Source organism: Entelurus aequoreus, linkage group LG15, assembly GCF_033978785.1.
Source record: "Entelurus aequoreus isolate RoL-2023_Sb linkage group LG15, RoL_Eaeq_v1.1, whole genome shotgun sequence".
NCBI lineage: Eukaryota > Metazoa > Chordata > Actinopteri > Syngnathiformes > Syngnathidae > Entelurus > Entelurus aequoreus.
Window position 1 is genome coordinate 44,618,492 of NC_084745.1, and position 18,309 is coordinate 44,636,800.

Below are 18,309 nucleotides of genomic sequence, written 5' to 3' on the forward strand. Positions count from 1 at the left end.
TCAGTGTGTAAAGGATATCACCACAAGGGCTCAGGAACACTTCAGTCACGTCAGTAACTACAGTTGGTCGCTACATCTGTAAGTGCAAGTTAAAACTCTCTTATGCAAGGCGAAACCCGTTTATCAACAACACCCAGAAACGCCGTCGGCTTCGCTGTGCCTGAGCTCATCTAAGATGGACAGATACAAAGTGGAAAAGTGTTCTGTGGTCTGACGAGTCCACATTTCACATTTTTTTTGGAAACTGTGGACCAAAGAGGAAAAGAACCATCCGGATTGTTATAGGCGCAAAGTTGAAAAGCCAGCATCTGTGATGGTATGGGGGTGTATTAGTGCCCAAGACATGGGTAACTTACACATCTGTGAAGGCGCCATTAATGCTGAAAGGTACATACAGGTTTTGGAGCAGCATATGTTGCCATTCAAGCAACGTTACCATGGACGCCCCTGCTTATTTCAGCAAGACAATGCCAAGCCACGTTTTACATCAACGTGGCTTCATAGTAAAAGAGTGCGGGTACTAGACTGGCCTGCCTGTAGTCCAGACCTGTCTCCCATTGAAAATGTGTGAAGCCAAAATACCACAACGGAGACCCCCGGACTGTTGAACAACTTAAGCTGTACATCAAGCAAGAATGGGAAAGAATTCCACCTGAAAAGCTTCAAAAATGTGTCTCCTCGGTTCCCAAACGTTTACTGAGTGTTGTTAAAAGGAAAGGCCATGTAACACAGTGGTGAGCATGCCCTTTCCAAACTACTTTGGCACGTGTTGGAGCCATGAAATTGTAAGTTAATGATTATTTGCAAAAAAAAAATAACGTTTATGAGTTCGAACATCAAATATGTTGTCTTTGTAGCATATTCAACTGAATATGGGTTGAAAATGATTTGCAAATCATTGTATTCCGTTTATATTTACATCTAACACAATTTCCCAACTCATATGGAAACGGGGTTTGTATTTCCTACTGTGTATTAATACATACAATAATCATACTATCAATTTCAATGAACTTTTTAGATATGTACAGTACAAACATGTTAAGTTAAAGTTATAGTACCAATGATAGTCACACACACACTAGGTGTGGTGAAATGTGTCCTCTGCATTTGACCCATCCCCTTGTTCACCCCATGGGAGGTGAGGGGAGCAGTGAGCAGCAGCGGTGGCCGTGCTTGGGAATCAATTTGGTTATTTAACCCCCAATTCCAACCCTTGATGCTGAGTGCCAAGCAGGGAGGTAATGGGTCCCCTTTTTATAGTCTTTGGTATGACTCGGCCGGGGTTTGAACTCACGACCTACCGATCTCAGGGCGGACACTCTAACCACAAGGCCACACCTTCTCGTTTCAATGCGTTTTCTTTATCTACCCCAGGGCAGCTGTGGCTAAGAAAGTAGCTTACCACCACCAGGTGTGAATAAATGATGGGTTTTTAACATGTAAAGCGACTTTGGGTACTTAGAAAAGCGCTATATAAATCCCAGGTATTATTTATTTTGTAGATTGTCACTGAAGGCATCAAAACTATGACACCTGTGAAGGGAAAAAAAACTTTCAGGTGACTACTTCTTGAAGCTCATCGAGAGAATGCCAAGAGTGTGCAAAACAGTAATCAGAGCAAAGGGTGGCTATTTTGAAGAAACTAGAATATAAAACATGTTTTCAGTTATTTCACCTTTTTTTTGTTAAGTACATAACTCCACATGCGTTCATTCATAGTTGTGATGCCTTCAGTGACAATCTCCAAGAAAACACATTTAATGAGCAGGTGTGCCCAAACTTTTGGCCTGTACTTTATGTCCTAACCTCATTCTAGTAATAATATCTTCTTCCTTCGTATTTCTATTCCCTCCTTTCATTACACCTTCTCTCCTCTGGACTTTGTAATACTCCCTACCTTTTGTTGCCTCATTCCAATTATTGTGCCACTTTGTATTGTGTTCTATCTTACCTATATTCTTCACTTCTTCTTTACTGTGGTTAATCTCCATGTTTACTTCTGTCTTAGTGGTTGCTTGCTTTGCTATCTGCTAGTTTAGACCTGGGCAAATTAAGGCCCGGGGGCCGCATGTTAAGCTTTTCAATCTGGCCCGCCAGACATTCCCAAATAATTTTTTTTAGATCTTTAAGATCGAAACTGTAGGCGCCATTATGATGTGCAGTGATATGTAACGGTACAGTGGGAGAAGGAGACGGCACGGAGACAGGGTTGTCGTTAGCTTGCAGCGTGTTTATTGAAATATACAATTATATGTGAAGCGTGTGTTTAAACCAAATGTACAAGGTGTGACTATGTGTAGCAGATATATGTGGAGTGTTACCAGGTGGTGTTGAAGGTGCGCGTTGAGATCGGTGCGGAAGTCCAGAAAGGGCAAGGCGGGCTCGGAGATCCAGGGACAGGAAGGAGGTCAGGGGCTGGAGCAAGGCGTCGTGGTCCAAAGGCAGGCGTGAGGTCGAGATCCAGGCAGGCAGCAGAGAGTCCAGAGGGGATCAAGGGAGACAAGACACACAACTCAAGTCACTGCAAGTCATCAGAATCAGGTAATACACCAACTTATATTCTTGTCTTCATGAAAGAAAGGAATCTATATGTGTTAAACATGCTTGCATTATCTTTAAACACCTTTAACTTGTTAACAATATTAACTATATGTGTTAAACATGCTTGTATTATCTTTAAACACATTTAACTTATTAACAATATTAGCTGAGATAGGCTCCAGCGCCCCCTGCGACCCCGAAGGGAATAAGCGGTACGAAATGGATGGATGGAACTATATGTGTTAAACATGCTTGTATTATCATTAAACACCTTTAACTTGTTAACAAAATTAACTATATGTGTTAAACATGCTTGCATTCTCTTTAAACACCTTTTACTTGTTAACAATATTAACTATATGTATTAAACATTCTTGTATTATCATTAAACACCTTTAATTTATTAACAATATTAACTATATGTGTTAAATATGCTTGTATTATCTTTAAACACCTTTAACTTGTTAACAATATTAACTATATGTGTTAAACATGCTTGTATTATCTTTAAACACCTTTAACTTGTTAACAATATTAACTATATGTATTAAACATTCTTGTATTATCATTAAACACCTTTAATTTATTAACAATATTAACTCTATGTGTTAAACATGCTTGTATTATCATTAAACACCTTTAACTTATTAACAATATTAACTATATGTGTTAAACATGCTTGTATTATCATTAAACACCTTTAACTTGCTAACTCTATTAACTATATGTGTTAAACAAGCTTGCATTATCTTTAAACACCTTTAACTTGTTAACAATATTAACTATATGTATTAAACATTCTTGTATTATCATTAAACACCTTTAATTTATTAACAATATTAACTATATGTGTTAAACATGCTTGTATTATCTTTAAACACCTTTAACTTGTTAACAATATTAACTATATGTGTTAAACATGCTTTTATTATCTTTAAACACCTTTAACTTGTTAACAATATTAACTATATGTGTTAAACATGCTTGCATTATCATTAAACATCTTTAACTTGTTAACAAAAACATATATTTCATAAATAAGTAAATATAAATTATATATATGAATGAGGTATTCATTCAATGATCAATTGAAAAGTAGCTCGCCTGCAGAAAAAGTGTGAGCACCCCTGCCCTAGTTCGATGCAGGCATTAAAAAGGGACCGCGGGCGCTAAACCTTAATTTTGAAAGTACCACCGGAAGTGGGGGTGTTTCGCTTGACTTTCCTCGCGGACAAGAGACAGGACTGGCGGACACGAAGCATCACAACTCTCCTGCTCAAAGTTGCGTGAGGAAGGATGAGCTTCTAACTTTTAAAGATTTTTTGCGCAGTCCTCCTTTCGCCTTTTTTTCTACCACCGCTGTCAACTTTGAAAACAAAGTTTGGACTTTTAAATTTTTTTTATTTTTTTTTTACCGGATGCTGAGATGCGCACAAAGTGACAGCGGTCCAGCTCTCCCTCTGTCATCAACGAGCAATAAAAACGCCATGAAAGGTAGGTGACCCCATGTTTTGTTACCTTTTAATTCTACTTTGGTATATAAGTACACACTTTCTGTTTAGGAATTGCATGCATGTTAACACACATAAATGCGCCTTCCAAATGACGTCACAGCAATCATCACTGTTGCCCATGACCCCCTCAGGACCCCCCCCCCCCCCCCCCCCCCACCCCTCCCGGTCCCATCTGCTTCCCATTAGGTGTGATGTTGTTCTGTGTCGTGGAGACTAATTAACTTTACTGTCAACAAACTAAAGCATGTTGCTTTTACAGCACACACATACACACACACACACACACACACACACACACACACACACACACACACACACACACACACACACACACGCACACACACACACACACACACACACTTCTATGGTGTATGCACATGATATGAGATGATCCCAGTGAGCTGCTTCCACTTTGCCAAACACTCGACTTGAAGGATAAAGTGGATTCCAGTGGTCTTTGTGTGCCTGCAAAATGGTGATGTCATGTGTTTCTCATTATGTCACACAGACGACTTTGCAGACGAGGAGGAAGTACAGTCTTTTGGATACAAGAGGTTCGGTGAGTGTTTGGAGAGGTGAACGTGGGACGTTGTGCCCGCTGCACAAAAGCAGGAGGAGGTTTGGTTTTTGTTGGAAAATTTTCCCCGACAGCCCACACATATCCAACAATCCACCAGAGGAGGAGCTGAAATGTGTTTTTTTTTCCTCTCTCCCCGTTATCCACAAAAGTCCCCCCCCACCACAAAAAAAGAAAGACTCATGCAAACATGACAAAACCTCAAATATGTAAAAATTACGCAACGCGACCCTGTTGACTTTTAATCCCTAGACGCAGATTACGCGTTGTGCCGAGGGCCCCGCGTCAGGGCCGGCCCGTGGCATAGGCCGTATAGGCAAATGCTAAGGGCGCCGTCCATCAGGGGGCGCCACGCCAGTGCCACAAATGTTGGAGAAAAAAAAAAAAGTTGGTACTATTATTTGTAAATGCAAAAAATAATCCCACGTTAATTAAAATGCAAAGTAAAGCCTATTTAATAGAAATATTATTTATTACAAAATTACGCCCCCCCCCCCCCCCCCCCCCCCGCACGGTGCGCCCCCTCCCTTCCCGTATCATGACTCTTTTTGGACGTCACCACAAATGTCAAAACGGCCAAAACTGTCAGGTGCCCAGGGAAGAAAAAATAGAAAAGAAGAGGAGGAGAAACGAGAAAAAGACAGAGGTAGCAGGTATACGAGTAACGTTAGCCTACATGAAATTATTTGTCTGTTACAGAATGTGATAGTAACCTGGCTTTTTAGCATTAAGCTAATGTTACATGATTCGGCAATTGCTGATCAATAAATAGCTAGTTCTGTTTTAACGTCGGGTTAATATTGTGGAGGGGGCTAAATTGTTATGGAAAATAATAATGCAACGTTAGGTAATTACAGTACTCCCACCTTACATTCCTCAGGGACATTTGTATTAGATCTTTTAAGCAGGTGTTTTTTGTTTACATTGTTATTGCCTTCTGGTTAGCTAATGTTTGCCCTGCAGGTAATAGTCACTTTTCCACCCCTTTATATATTAGGTATAGTTGTAAGCCTAGTTGTTAAAGTGCACATCATTAATGTTAATTAAGCAATATCACATGAGAGGGAATGCTGTTTTTTAATTTGAGCACTGCTGTGATTCGGTTAAAGATAATCATAACAACATTCTCATATAATATGTTAATTTGCTTTCTTTAAGTAAAAAAAAGGTCAAAGACAAAGCTATTCGGTTTCTTGTGAGTATATACACTTCACTGCCGATGTGGGGGGGTGCCACCTAAAATCTTGCCTAGGGCGCCAGATTGGTTAGGGCCAGGCCTGCCCCGCGTTCTATTGCGCGTGTGAGTTAATGAACGCTGAACTATTTCCTAGCCCGTTCCTGCTCTGTCATTGTTAAAGAGGAACTGCACTTTTGGGGGGATTTTTGCCTACCATTCACAATGCTTATGTAAGATAGCACACATATATCTTTCTAAATTGTAAATAAATGCAAGCAAAAGTCCGCTTTCTATGTAGCCTTTGATCAGATCTGGGCAAAATAAGGCCCGGGGGTCTTTGAGCTTTTCAATCTGGCAATCCCAAATAATTTTTTTCGATCTTTATCCTCTTAAGGCCCAAGCTGTTTGTTTACCGTATTTTTTGGAGTATAAGTCGCTCCGGAGTATAAGTCGCTCCGGAGTATAAGTCGCACCGGCCGAAAATGCATAATAAAGAAGGAAAAAAACATATATAAGTCGCACTGGAGTATAAGTCGCATTTTTGGGGGAAATTTATTTGATAAAACCCAACACCAAGAATAGACATTTGAAAGGCAATTTAAAATAAAGAATAGTGAACAACAGGCTGAATAAGTGTACGTTATATGAGGCATAAATAACCAACTGAGAACGTGTCTGGTATGTTAACGAAACATATTATGGTAAGAGTCATTCAAATAACTATAACATATAGAACATGCTATACGTTTACCAAACAATCTGTCACTCCTAATCGCTAAATCCCATGAAATCTTATACGTCTAGTCTCTTGCGTGAATGAGCTAAATAATATTATTTGATATTTTACGGTAATGTGTTAATAATTTCACACATAAGTCGCTCCTGAGTATAAGTCGCACCCCCGGCCAAACTATGAAAAAACTGCGATTTATAGTCCGAAAAATACGGTACATGCTTTTTTTTATTTCTCTTTGTTATTTGGGCTTATTGGACCCTAATTAGAATAAAAACAAAAACAATTATCTTTTAATATGATGAACTTAGTCCATAAGTACACAAACGTGTACTTCATGTGTAGTGACATGCTAATTTTTATTTTTACACTTTTTTTTTTCCAAATTCCATTGTATGTTATCCTCTTCTGAAACCACCAGATAGCAGTATAAGTGTCCATATGTCGGCATAAGACCCCAATTGAGTAGTGTACACAATTTTGGAAATAAGCGCTAAAAGGTGCTGTCCACGCATGTGGCCACTAAGGCCTTTAGAGGTTTAAAGAGGAACTGCACTTTTTGGGGGACTTTTGCATATCATTCACAATGCTTATGTAAGATAGCACACATATGTCTTTCTAAATTGTAAATAAATGTGAGCAAAAGTCCACTTTCCATGTAGCCTTTGAGCAGACCTGGGCAAATTAAGGCCCGGAGGGGCCACATGCGGCCCGTTGAGCTTTTCAATCTGGCCTGCCGGACATTGCCAAATTATTTTTTTAGATCTTTAAGATGGAAACTGTAGCTGCCATTATGATGTGCAGTAATGATTTCAAATGACCGTTAGTCTTGAACTATACAAAGTAGAGATGTCCGATAATGGCTTTTTTGCCGATATTTGATATTGTGATATTGTCCAACTCTTAATTATCGATACCGATATGAACCAATACCGATATATACAGTCGTGGAATTAACACATTATTATGCCTAATTTTGTTGTGATGCCCCGCTGGATGCATTAAACAATGTAACAAGGTTTTCCAAAATAAATCAACTCAAGTTATGGAAAAAAATGCCAACATGGCACTGCCATATTTATTATTGAAGTCAGAAAGTGCATTATTTTTTTTACATGCCTCAAAACAGCAGCTTGGAATTTGGGACATGCTCTCCCTGAGAGAGCATGAAGAGGTTGAGGTGGGTGGGGGGGATAGGGGGTAGCGGGGGGTGTATATTGTAGCGTCCCGGAAGAGTTAGTGCTGCAAGGGGTTCTGGGTTTTTTTCTGTTGTGTTTATGTTGTGTTACGGTGCGGATGTTCTCCCGAAATGTGTTTGTCATTCTTGTTCGGTGTGGGTTCACAGTGTGGCGCATATTTGTAACAGTGTTAAAGTTGTTTATACGGCTACCCTCAGTGTGACCTGTATGGCTGTTGACCAAGTATGCTTTGCATTCACTTGTGTGTGTGAAAAGCCGTAGATATTATGTGATTGGGCCGGCACGCAAAGGCAGTGCCTTTAAGGTTTATTAGCGCTCTGTACTTCTCCCTACGTCCGTGTACACAGCGGCGTTTTAAAAAGTCATACAATTTACTTTTTGAAACCGATACCGATAATTTTGAAACCGATACCGATAATTTCCGATGTTACATTATAAAGCATTTATCGGCCGATGGTATCGGCAGTCTGATATTATCGGACATCCCTACTTATGACCCAGTAAGTTGGATGATGCAGACACGTTTGTTACTGGATACTTTCTAATGCACTTCTGCCTTGGAGACTTTGTATGTGTACGTCATATCCCAGCAGGCACAAGACATTAAAACAATGTTGAGAACTTGTTGAATTAGGTCCTGACGTTGAGCAACTCAAACATAACGTTGAAACAACATGCTTTTTGGCAAAGTTTAATCAATGTTGGGTTCTGATGTTGATTTGACAGTTGAATTGTGTTCATTTCCCAACCAATATTCTACAACACAAATACAACGTTGAAACAACATGCTTTTTGACGTTTATTCATTGTCAGGTTATGACGTTGATTTGAACGTTGAATTTTGGTCATTTCCCAACCAACAACGTGGATCCAACGTTGGACACCAACGTCTCAATTTAGAATAGAATAGAATAGAATAGAATAGAAAGTACTTTATTGCTCCCTGGGGGAAATTCAGCACCACAGTTCGCTCACAATAGACAATAATAATAATATATAATATAATATATATAATATATTATATATATATAATATATAAATAATATAACTATATTCTACAATACTCTACATTTAAGTGCAGTCAAGGAACATATGCATTACACATTATGCAATTATTTTGTATTATTGCATTGTATTTTTTGTATTGTATTGCATTATGTATTATTACAAATACAACTCTTTTGCTACGTTGTTTCAAAGTGAGTTATAAAGGACATGTATGTATAATCAACGTTGTATCAATGTCATGTGCCTGCTGGGATGCTACTATATTTATTTGATGCTTGTTTATATTGGCAAATGTGCTATTTTAACTGCAGTATTGTTCAATTAAGGACACTTATTACGTATGTCTAGCTAGTGTGTTATTGTGTGCTTAGCTGTTGTGTAGCTGCTAGCTCCCAGTAGCCTATAGCCTAGCATGTTTACCGTATTTTTCGGAGTATAAGTCGCTCCGGAGTATAAGTCACACCGGCCGAAAATGCATAATAAAGAAGGAAAAAAACATATATAAGTCGCACTGGAGTATAAGTCGCATTTTTGGGGGAAATTTATTTGATAAAACCCAACACCAAGAATAGACATTTGAAAGGCAATTTAAAATAAATAATGAATAGTGAATGAACCCTTCTTTAGTGAAAAATAAAAAGTTTTTTTCTTAATTTAATCTTAATTTATAAATATTAATCATGAAATGATGTTATTATATTAAAGAAATACTAATAAAGATATATTTTACAAACAGAAAGTTACAGGAATGTACACATGATCCCATGTTTACATCTCATTGTGCAACATGTGAATGTTTTAGTGGGAACTAAATGCGATATCTGAAAGGGGTACAAATTATTTCCAAAGCAGGAACCCCACCTAGACATCCAATACTAGTACACAGTTCATGAAAAACAATATTTTTTGTTATTGTCATTGTAAGTGGACCAAAACACTTATATTAGAAAATAATCTCATGGAAACGACTGCTGTCATTTGATTATAATAATAAAACATTTAACTTGTTATTTAGTCAGGTTTGGGACAGGTGTGCTGCTGGTGTGGCCACAGTGTGCACGTCTGATGATGCTCACATGTGCTCCACTGAATGCTCAAGGAGTTTTTACGTTTGCTCACGCATATGGAAAATTACAGGGAACATTGTTTGGGGGTATCCATAATACGTCGATAGGGAGAAGTTTTTATTTACACGATAAGTCGGGTGTGTCTTGACCTCTGCGAACCCCTGAGACCCACTCACCGAACCCTTAGGGTTCGATCGAACCCAGGTTAAGAACCACTGTGCTATACGTTTACCAAACAATCTGTCACTCCTAATCGCTAAATCCCATGAAATCTTGTACGTCTACGTGAATGAGCTAAATAATATTATTTGATATTTTACGCTAATGTGTTAATAATTTCACACATAAGTCGCTCCTGAGTATAAGTCGCACCCCCGGCCAAACTATGAAAAAAACTGCGACTTATAGTCCGAAAAATACGGTACTTTATGTAAATGACTTGACTTAAAGGCCTACTGAAATGATTTTTTTTTATTTAAACGGGGATAGCAGATCCATTCTATGTGTCATACTTGATCATTTCGCGATATTGCCATATTTTTGCTGAAAGGATTTAGTAGAGAACATCGACGATAAAGTTCGCAACTTTTGGTCGCTGATAAAAAAAGCCTTGCCTGTACCGGAAGTAGCGTGACGTCGCAGGTTGAAGGGCTCCTCACATTTCCCCATTGTTTACACCAGCACCCAGAGCGATTCGGACCGAGAAAGCGACGATTACCCCATTAATTTGAGCCAGGATGAAAGATTTGTGGATGAGGAACGTGAGAGTGACGGACTAGAGTGCAGTGCAGGACGTATCTTTTTTTCACTCTGACCGTAACTTAGGTAAAAGGGCTCATTGGATTCCACACTTTCTCCTTTTTCTATTGTGGATCACGGATTTGTATTTTAAACCACCTCGGATACTATATCCTCTTGAAAATGAGAGTCGAGAACGCGAAATGGACATTCACAGTGACTTTTATCTCCACGACAATACATCGGCGAAGCTCTTTAGCTATGGAGCTAACGTGATAGCATCGAGCTTAAATGCATATAGAAACAAAAGAGATAAACCCCTGACTGGAAGGATAGACAGAAAATCAACAATACTAATAAACCATGGACATGTAAATACACGGTTAATGCTTTCCAGCTTGGCGAAGCTTAACAATGCTGTTGCTAACGACGCCATTGAAGCTAACTTAACAACGGGACTTCACAGAGCTATGATAAAAACATTAGCTATCCACCTACGCCAGCCAGCCCTCATCTGCTCATGAACACCCGTGCTCACCTGCGTTCCAGCGATCGACGGAGCGATGATCATAGATGCGGTCGGCGGCCTGGAGACAGAGGAAGTCAAGGTGAGGTCGCCGGCTAGCGCGTCTGCTATCCATCTCAAAGTCCTCCTGGTTGTGTTGCTGCAGCCAGCCGCTAATACACCGATCCCACCTACAGCTTTCTTCTTTGCAGTCTCCATTGTTCATTAAACAAATTGCAAAAGATTCACCAACACAGATGTCCAGAATACTGTGGAATTTTGAGATGAAAACAGAGCTTTTTTGTATTGGATTCAATGGTGTACCAATACTTCCGGTTCAACGATTGACGTCACACGCATACGTCATCATACATAGACGTTTTCAACCGGAAGTTTCGCGGGAAATTTAAAATTGCACTTTATAAGTTAACCCGGCCGTATTGGCATGTGTTGCAATGTTAAGATTTCATCATTGATATATAAACTATCAGACTGCGTGGTCGGTAGTAGTGGGTTTTAGTAGGCCTTTAAAAACGTAGTACTATCAGACAGTAACAAAAAGTGTAAAAGTTGAAGTGTTTTTTAAGCCACTGTACAGTATAAAGACTTGAGTTAAGAGGCATTTCCAATAATCTCCATACTGCTTCCACTTCTTACTGAGTTTGCTCCAAAATGTAATTTTGGAACGCTTTGAATACCGACAAACGTATTATTTGTGTGAACCCCTCTGGTCCTCGGAAGAGAAGACTTCAAACTGTGTTCAAAGACATTCTGTGTCACCCGAGTAGAAGCACATTGTTTGTTTTTGCCAGGCGGAGGGTCGCCGGTGTGCCGTTCTTAAGGTTCCTCTCTGAGACTGCACTTTTTAAAAATACTTTGAAATACTTTTAATGAGTCTGCTTTTATGGAGGGCCCAATGGAAACACATGCTAACATGAACAAACAGTCCATTACACAGGTTATATACTTATACAAGTGCACACACACTTGCATACATGGGGAAATACACACACACACGCACGCACACACACACACACACACACACACACACGCTTATACACATGAAGTATGTGGAAAGCCTGCCAAGTTGAACGTTGGATCTCTGCCACGGCGCACAGGTTTATTTCTTCAAGTGTACAGCGGTTGACATCAACAGCCATCAGTTAGGAAAGAAAAGCTGATGAAAGATGAAAAACACGTCAGTGTTTTGTGTAGCAAGTTTGGGTTGTGAAGGACATTTGGCAAAGGTAGTGAGCGCAGAGGGGAAGTAGCTGAGTTGGTACTCTGATGTCTCAATTGGGGAAAGGAAGTGTCTCGGCTAGGAAGGATCTCAGCATTGGGAATGCGATCAAACGCGTAGGTTGTGGTACACATTCATGGTACCTGGGAATATATACCAGTACCAATTTTTAGCGTGTTCATGTAGTAACAAATGTTAATTGTTTAATAACAAAATCTCCTTTTTTAAAGGCCTACTGAAATTAATTTTTTTTATTCAAACGGGGATAGCAGATCCATTCTATGTGTCATACTTGATAATTTCGTGATATTGCCATATTTTTGCTGAAAGGATTTAGTAGAGAACATCGACGATAAAGTTCGCAACTTTTGGTCGCTGATAAAAAAAGCCTTGCCTGTACCGGAAGTAGCGTGACGTCACAGGTTGAAAGGCTCCTCACATTTCCCCATTGTTTACAATGCAGCGACAGCGATTCGGACCGAGAAAGCGACGATTACCCCATTAATTTCAGCGAGGATGAAAGATTCGTGGATGAGGAACGTGAGAGTGAAGGACTAGAGTGAGTGCAGGACGTATCTTTTTTCGCTCTGACTGTAACTTAGATACAAGCTGGCTCATTGGATTCCTAACTTTCTCCTTTTTCTATTGTGGATCACGGATTTGTATTTTAAACCACCTCGGATACTATATCCTCTTGAAAATGAGATTCGAGAACGCGAAATGGACATTCACAGTGACTTTTATCTCCACGACAATACATCGGCGTAGCTCTTTAGCTACGGAGCTAACGTGATAGCACATCGGGCTTAAATGCAGATAGAAAAAAAAGAAATAAACCCCTGACTGGAAGGATAGACAGAAAATCAACAATACTATTAAACCATGGACATGTAACTACACGGTTAATGCTTTCCAGGCTGGTGAAGCTTAACAATGCTGTTGCTAACGACGCCATTGAAGCTAACTTAGCAACGGGACCTCACAGAGCTATGCTAAAAACATTAGCTATCCACCTACGCCAGCCCTCATCTGCTCATCAACACCCGTGCTCACCTGCGGTCCAGCGATCGACGGAGCGACGATCATAGATGCGGTCGGCGGCCCGGAGACAGAGGAAGTCAAGGTGAGGTCAGCGGCTAGCGCGTCTGCTATCCATCTCAAAGTCCTCCTGGTTGTGTTGCTGCAGCCAGCCGCTAATACACCGATCCCACCTACAACTTTCTTCTTTGCAGTCTTCATTGTTCATTAAACAAATTGCAAAAGATTCACCAACACAGATGTCCAGAATACTGTGGAATTTTGAGATGAAAACAGAGCTTTTTGTATTGGATTCAATGGTGTACCAATACTTCCGGTAAAACGATTGACGTCACTCGCATACGTCATCATACATAGACGTTTTCAACCGGAAGTTTAGCGGGAAATTTAAAATTGCACTTTATAAGTTAACCCGGCCGTGTTGGCATGTGTTGCAATGTTAAGATTTCATCATTGATACATAAACTATCAGACTGCGTGGTCGGTAGTAGTGGCTTTCAGTAGGCCTTTAATTCAACATTTACAACAAACTGTGCTTTTGATGTTGAAGATAAAGTGCATCAAAAGCGCTCATCTGACTCTCATCTGACGGTTCCAGGCACAAAGTCGAATATCCAGCATCTGTGATGGTATGGGGGATTATTAGTGCCCAAGACATGGGTAACTTACACATCTGTGAAGGCACCGTTAATGCTGAAAGGTACATACAGGTTTTGGAGCAACATATTTTGCCATCCAAGCAACATTATCATGGACGCCCCTGCTTATTACAGCACGACAATGCCAAGCCACATTCTGTGCGTGTAACAGCGTGGCTTCGTAGTGAAAGAGTGCGGGTACTAGACCGGCCTGCCTGTGGTCCAGACCTGTCTCCCATTGAAAATGTGTGCCGCAATATGAAGCCTAAAATACCACAACAGAGACCCCGGACTGTTGAACAACTTAAGCTGTACATCAGCATGCGGGTCCCAAACTCTGGAACGATCTCCCTCTCTATGTGAGACAGGCCCCTTCTTTGGCTACTTTTAAGACCCTTCTTAAAACCCATTTTTATTCACTGGCTTTTAATGAGACTTTAAACTGTTTTTAACTTTTTTAACTGTTTTTAACTTTTTAACTGCTTTTTATCTAACAAATTGTTCTTAGGGTAATTTGTATTTGCTTTTTAATGTGTATTTTACTTCTGTTTTAAATGTTATTTTTTTAGTCTGTCCTTTGCCTCTATTTCTTTGTGGTGTACAGCCCTTTGTTCTTCAACTGTGGTTGTTTTTAAAGGGCTTTATAAATAAAGTTGATATGGTATGGTATGGTATGGTATCAAGCAAGAATGGGAAATAATTCCACCCGAAAAGCTTAAAAAATGGTCTCCTCAGTTACCAAATGTTTACTGAGTGTAGTTAAAAGGAAAGGCCATGTAACACAGTGGTAAAAATGCTCCTGTGCCAACTTTTTTGCAACGTGTTGCTGCTATTAAATTCTAAGTTAATGATTATTTGCAAGAAAAAATTACGTTTCTCAGTTCAAACATTAAATATGTCGTCTTTGCAGTCTATTCAATTGAATATAAGTTGAAAAGGATTTGCAAATAAATCATTGTATTCTGTTTTTATTTACGATTTACACAACGCGCCAACTTCACTGGTTTTGGGTTTCGTACACAAGTAAAAAACTTGATTTAACACTTAATTTATGCCCCAAATTAAAAGTTAAAAAAAAGAAAAAAAAGAATGGTAAATGGTAACGGTAAATAGTCTGTATTTGTACAGATTTTTACTAGGGTTGTACGGCATACCGGTACTAACAAGGTACCCCGATACTAATGAATTCAAAACGCTACTATGCTGCGATTGAAAAATACTGCATTTTTTATCCGCACGCTGCCGTGTGGCGGTGACGTACTGAGCCGATGTTGATGTTGAGTGTGTCAGCACGCACACAGAGCACATACAGGCAGAAGCAGCATGAGGAGGAAACATGGCGAAAATGGCAATTCTACTAATAAAGAGGATGCGTGAAGCGCAGTATGGAGGTAGTTCGGTCTGAAGGGCTGTTAGGGAGATTATTCAGAATGACCTCTTATACACACTACTGAAATGCTCTCACATAAACAATTGAAATGTGTTTCTCTCACAAACACTACTGAAACACTCTCACACACACTACTGAAATGCTCTCACATAAGCAACTCAAATGTTTTTCTCTCACATACTACTGAAACACTCTTATACACACTACTGAAATGCTCTCACATAAACAATTGAAATGTTTTTCCCTCACAAACACTACTGAAACACTCTCACACACACTACTGAAATGCTCTCACATAAGCAACTCAAATGTTTTTCTCTCACATACTACTGAAACACTCTCACACACACTACTGAAATGCTCTCACATAAGCAACTCAAATATTTTTCTCTCACATACTACTGAAACACTCTTATACACACTACTGAAATGCTCTCACATAAACAATTGAAATGTTTTTCTCTCACAAACACTACTGAAACACTCTCACACACACTACTGAAATGCTCTCACGTAAACAACTCAAATGTTTTTCTCTCACATACTACTGAAACACTCTTATACACACTACTGAAATGAGGGAGGTTTTTTGGGCTGGTGCACTAATTGTAAGTGTATCTTGTGTTTTTTATGTTGATTTAATTTAAAAAAATATATATATTATTATTTTTAATTTTTTAAATTTCTTGTGCGGCCCGGTACCAATCAATCTACGGACCGATACCGGGCCGCGGCCCGGTGGTTGGGGACCACTGTTCTAGACAGAACCTCTTTTTATAACAGGGCTCCTGTTATTGCTATGCAATACTTGTTTTCAGTTTCATGTTTTTTTGTTATAAAGCCCTTCATTGTCAAAAGTTGGTGATTTTAATGACATATATATGTAAATCAGATATCAGTACAGAAGGAACACCATTACAATTAGGTCATTGTGCGAGTCAGAGCCATACCAGTTTAAAGGAATATATTTCCCTCAAAACGTATGTAATGTGCGTCTGGACTAGATTTTTTCAAAAAAATCCATACACAGTTGACTGTTGTTTATTGTTATGTTTTATTGATTTTCATGATTACAAACATATATTTAGATCAACAGTCAATTGATTATGGATTGTACATGGCAAAAATCAAGTACAAAAAACAAAATATATAAACGATCAATATAATATACAGTATATCAATATAAATATACATATGTAAAAATATGTATAAATGTAACTATATACCTAATATAGAATTAGTACATTTATATATATATATATATATATATATATATATATATGTATATATATATATATATATATATATATATATATATATATATATATATATATATATATATATATATATATATATATATATATATATATATATATAGTCGAGGTTTCTGTGGTTTATCCATTATACAGTGCTCAATACCTGGGTAGAGCGGAATATACGTTAGGTCAGGAAAAAACACAAGAGGCTATATCATCCCTACAAGCCTGTTTCGTCAGGGGATTTTATTATATATATATATATATATATATATATATATATATATATATATATATATATATATATATATATATATATATATATATATTATTTTCCTGACCTAACGTATATTCCGCTCTACCCCGGTATTGAGCACTGTATAACGGATAAACCACAGAAACCTTGACTACATATATTAATATATATATATATATATATATATATATATATATATATATATATATATATATATATATATATATATATATATATATATATATATATATATATATATATATATATATATATATATAAAATTTGGACACACGTTCTCCTTATTCAATGAGTTTTCTTTATTTTCATGACTATTTACATTGTAGATTGTCACTGAAGGCATCAAAACTATGAATGAACACATGTGGAGTTATGTACTTAACACAAAAAGGTGAAATAATTAGAAACATGTTTTATATGTTTAAAATCACCAAAATGATTCCCGAGCGCGGCCACCGCTGCTGCTCACTGCTCCCCTCACCTCCCAGGGGGTGGAGCAAGGGGATGGGTGTGTGTGTGTGTGACTATCAGTGGTACTTTAATTTTAAACTTTATATTCTAGTTTCTTCAACACCCTTTGCTCTGATTACTTTTTTGCACACTCTTGGCATTCTCTCAATGAACTTGAAGAGGCTGAAATGGTTTTCACTTCACATGTGTGCTTAAAGCTCATCGAGAGAATGCCAAGAGTGTGCAAAGCAGTAATCAGAGCAAAGGGTGGCTATTTAAAAGAAACTAGAATATAAAACATGTTTTCAGTTATTTCACCTTTTTTTGTTAAGTACATAACTCCGCATATGTTCATTAATAGTTTTGATGCCTTCAGAGACAATCTACAATGTAAATAGTCATGGAAATAAAGAAAACGCATTGAATGAGAAGGTGTGTCCAAACTTTTGGCCTGTGCTGTATATATACTGTATATACAAAGCAAATGTGTTCAGTTGATCTGGTGATAATAAAATCAGGAAGCCATGCAGACTCGCCACAACAAAACCTATACAAATATTCCAAAAAGCAGGAAAAAAAGCACAGGCATAGCAAAGTAATTACAAACAATTCATTGGAGGCAGCCACCACCGTTGACATACTTTAAACAATAGTCATAATTGCTCCATAACTGTTGGTCCAAATCAAATGAGGATTTTGGCAAAGTCAGGATAAAAGGTGTTTTCCTTGGGTTGTTCTGTATTTTCTTGACGTTCATTGTTAGAGGGCCAGCTGGTCACTAAACACTGCATGAGTGTATCGGCGGAGTGTATCAAATATGGTCGCAAAATTGCCCCAAAATTATACTTGAATGAAAAAAAGTCGATTTTATTGTAATTTCATGAGCTGGAATATGTTTAGAACTATCATTAGACTTTTTATTTTGGCTTACTTTGTCAGGAAAACTAATGTCAGAAAGACT

The 18,309-nt window shown here is 38.3% G+C and overlaps 1 protein-coding gene across 3 annotated transcripts in view; it reads left to right on the forward strand.

Annotated features, from left to right (window-relative positions):
• The first annotated feature begins 2,337 nt into the window (after positions 1-2,337).
• LOC133630476 (collectin-12-like) overlaps positions 2,338-18,309 on the forward strand; it is a 57,527-nt gene continuing 41,555 nt past the window's right edge. For 2 of the 3 annotated variants that reach the window (XM_062022085.1, XM_062022086.1), the window contains exons 1-2: positions 3,784-4,038; positions 4,567-4,617. In XM_062022085.1, the coding sequence (XP_061878069.1) occupies positions 3,963-4,038; positions 4,567-4,617 (127 nt within the window). In that variant the 5' untranslated portion in view covers positions 3,784-3,962. Of the gene's footprint in view, positions 2,545-3,783; positions 4,039-4,566; positions 4,618-18,309 lie in introns of those variants that run through there. The other variant, XM_062022087.1, reaches the window with a different exon arrangement.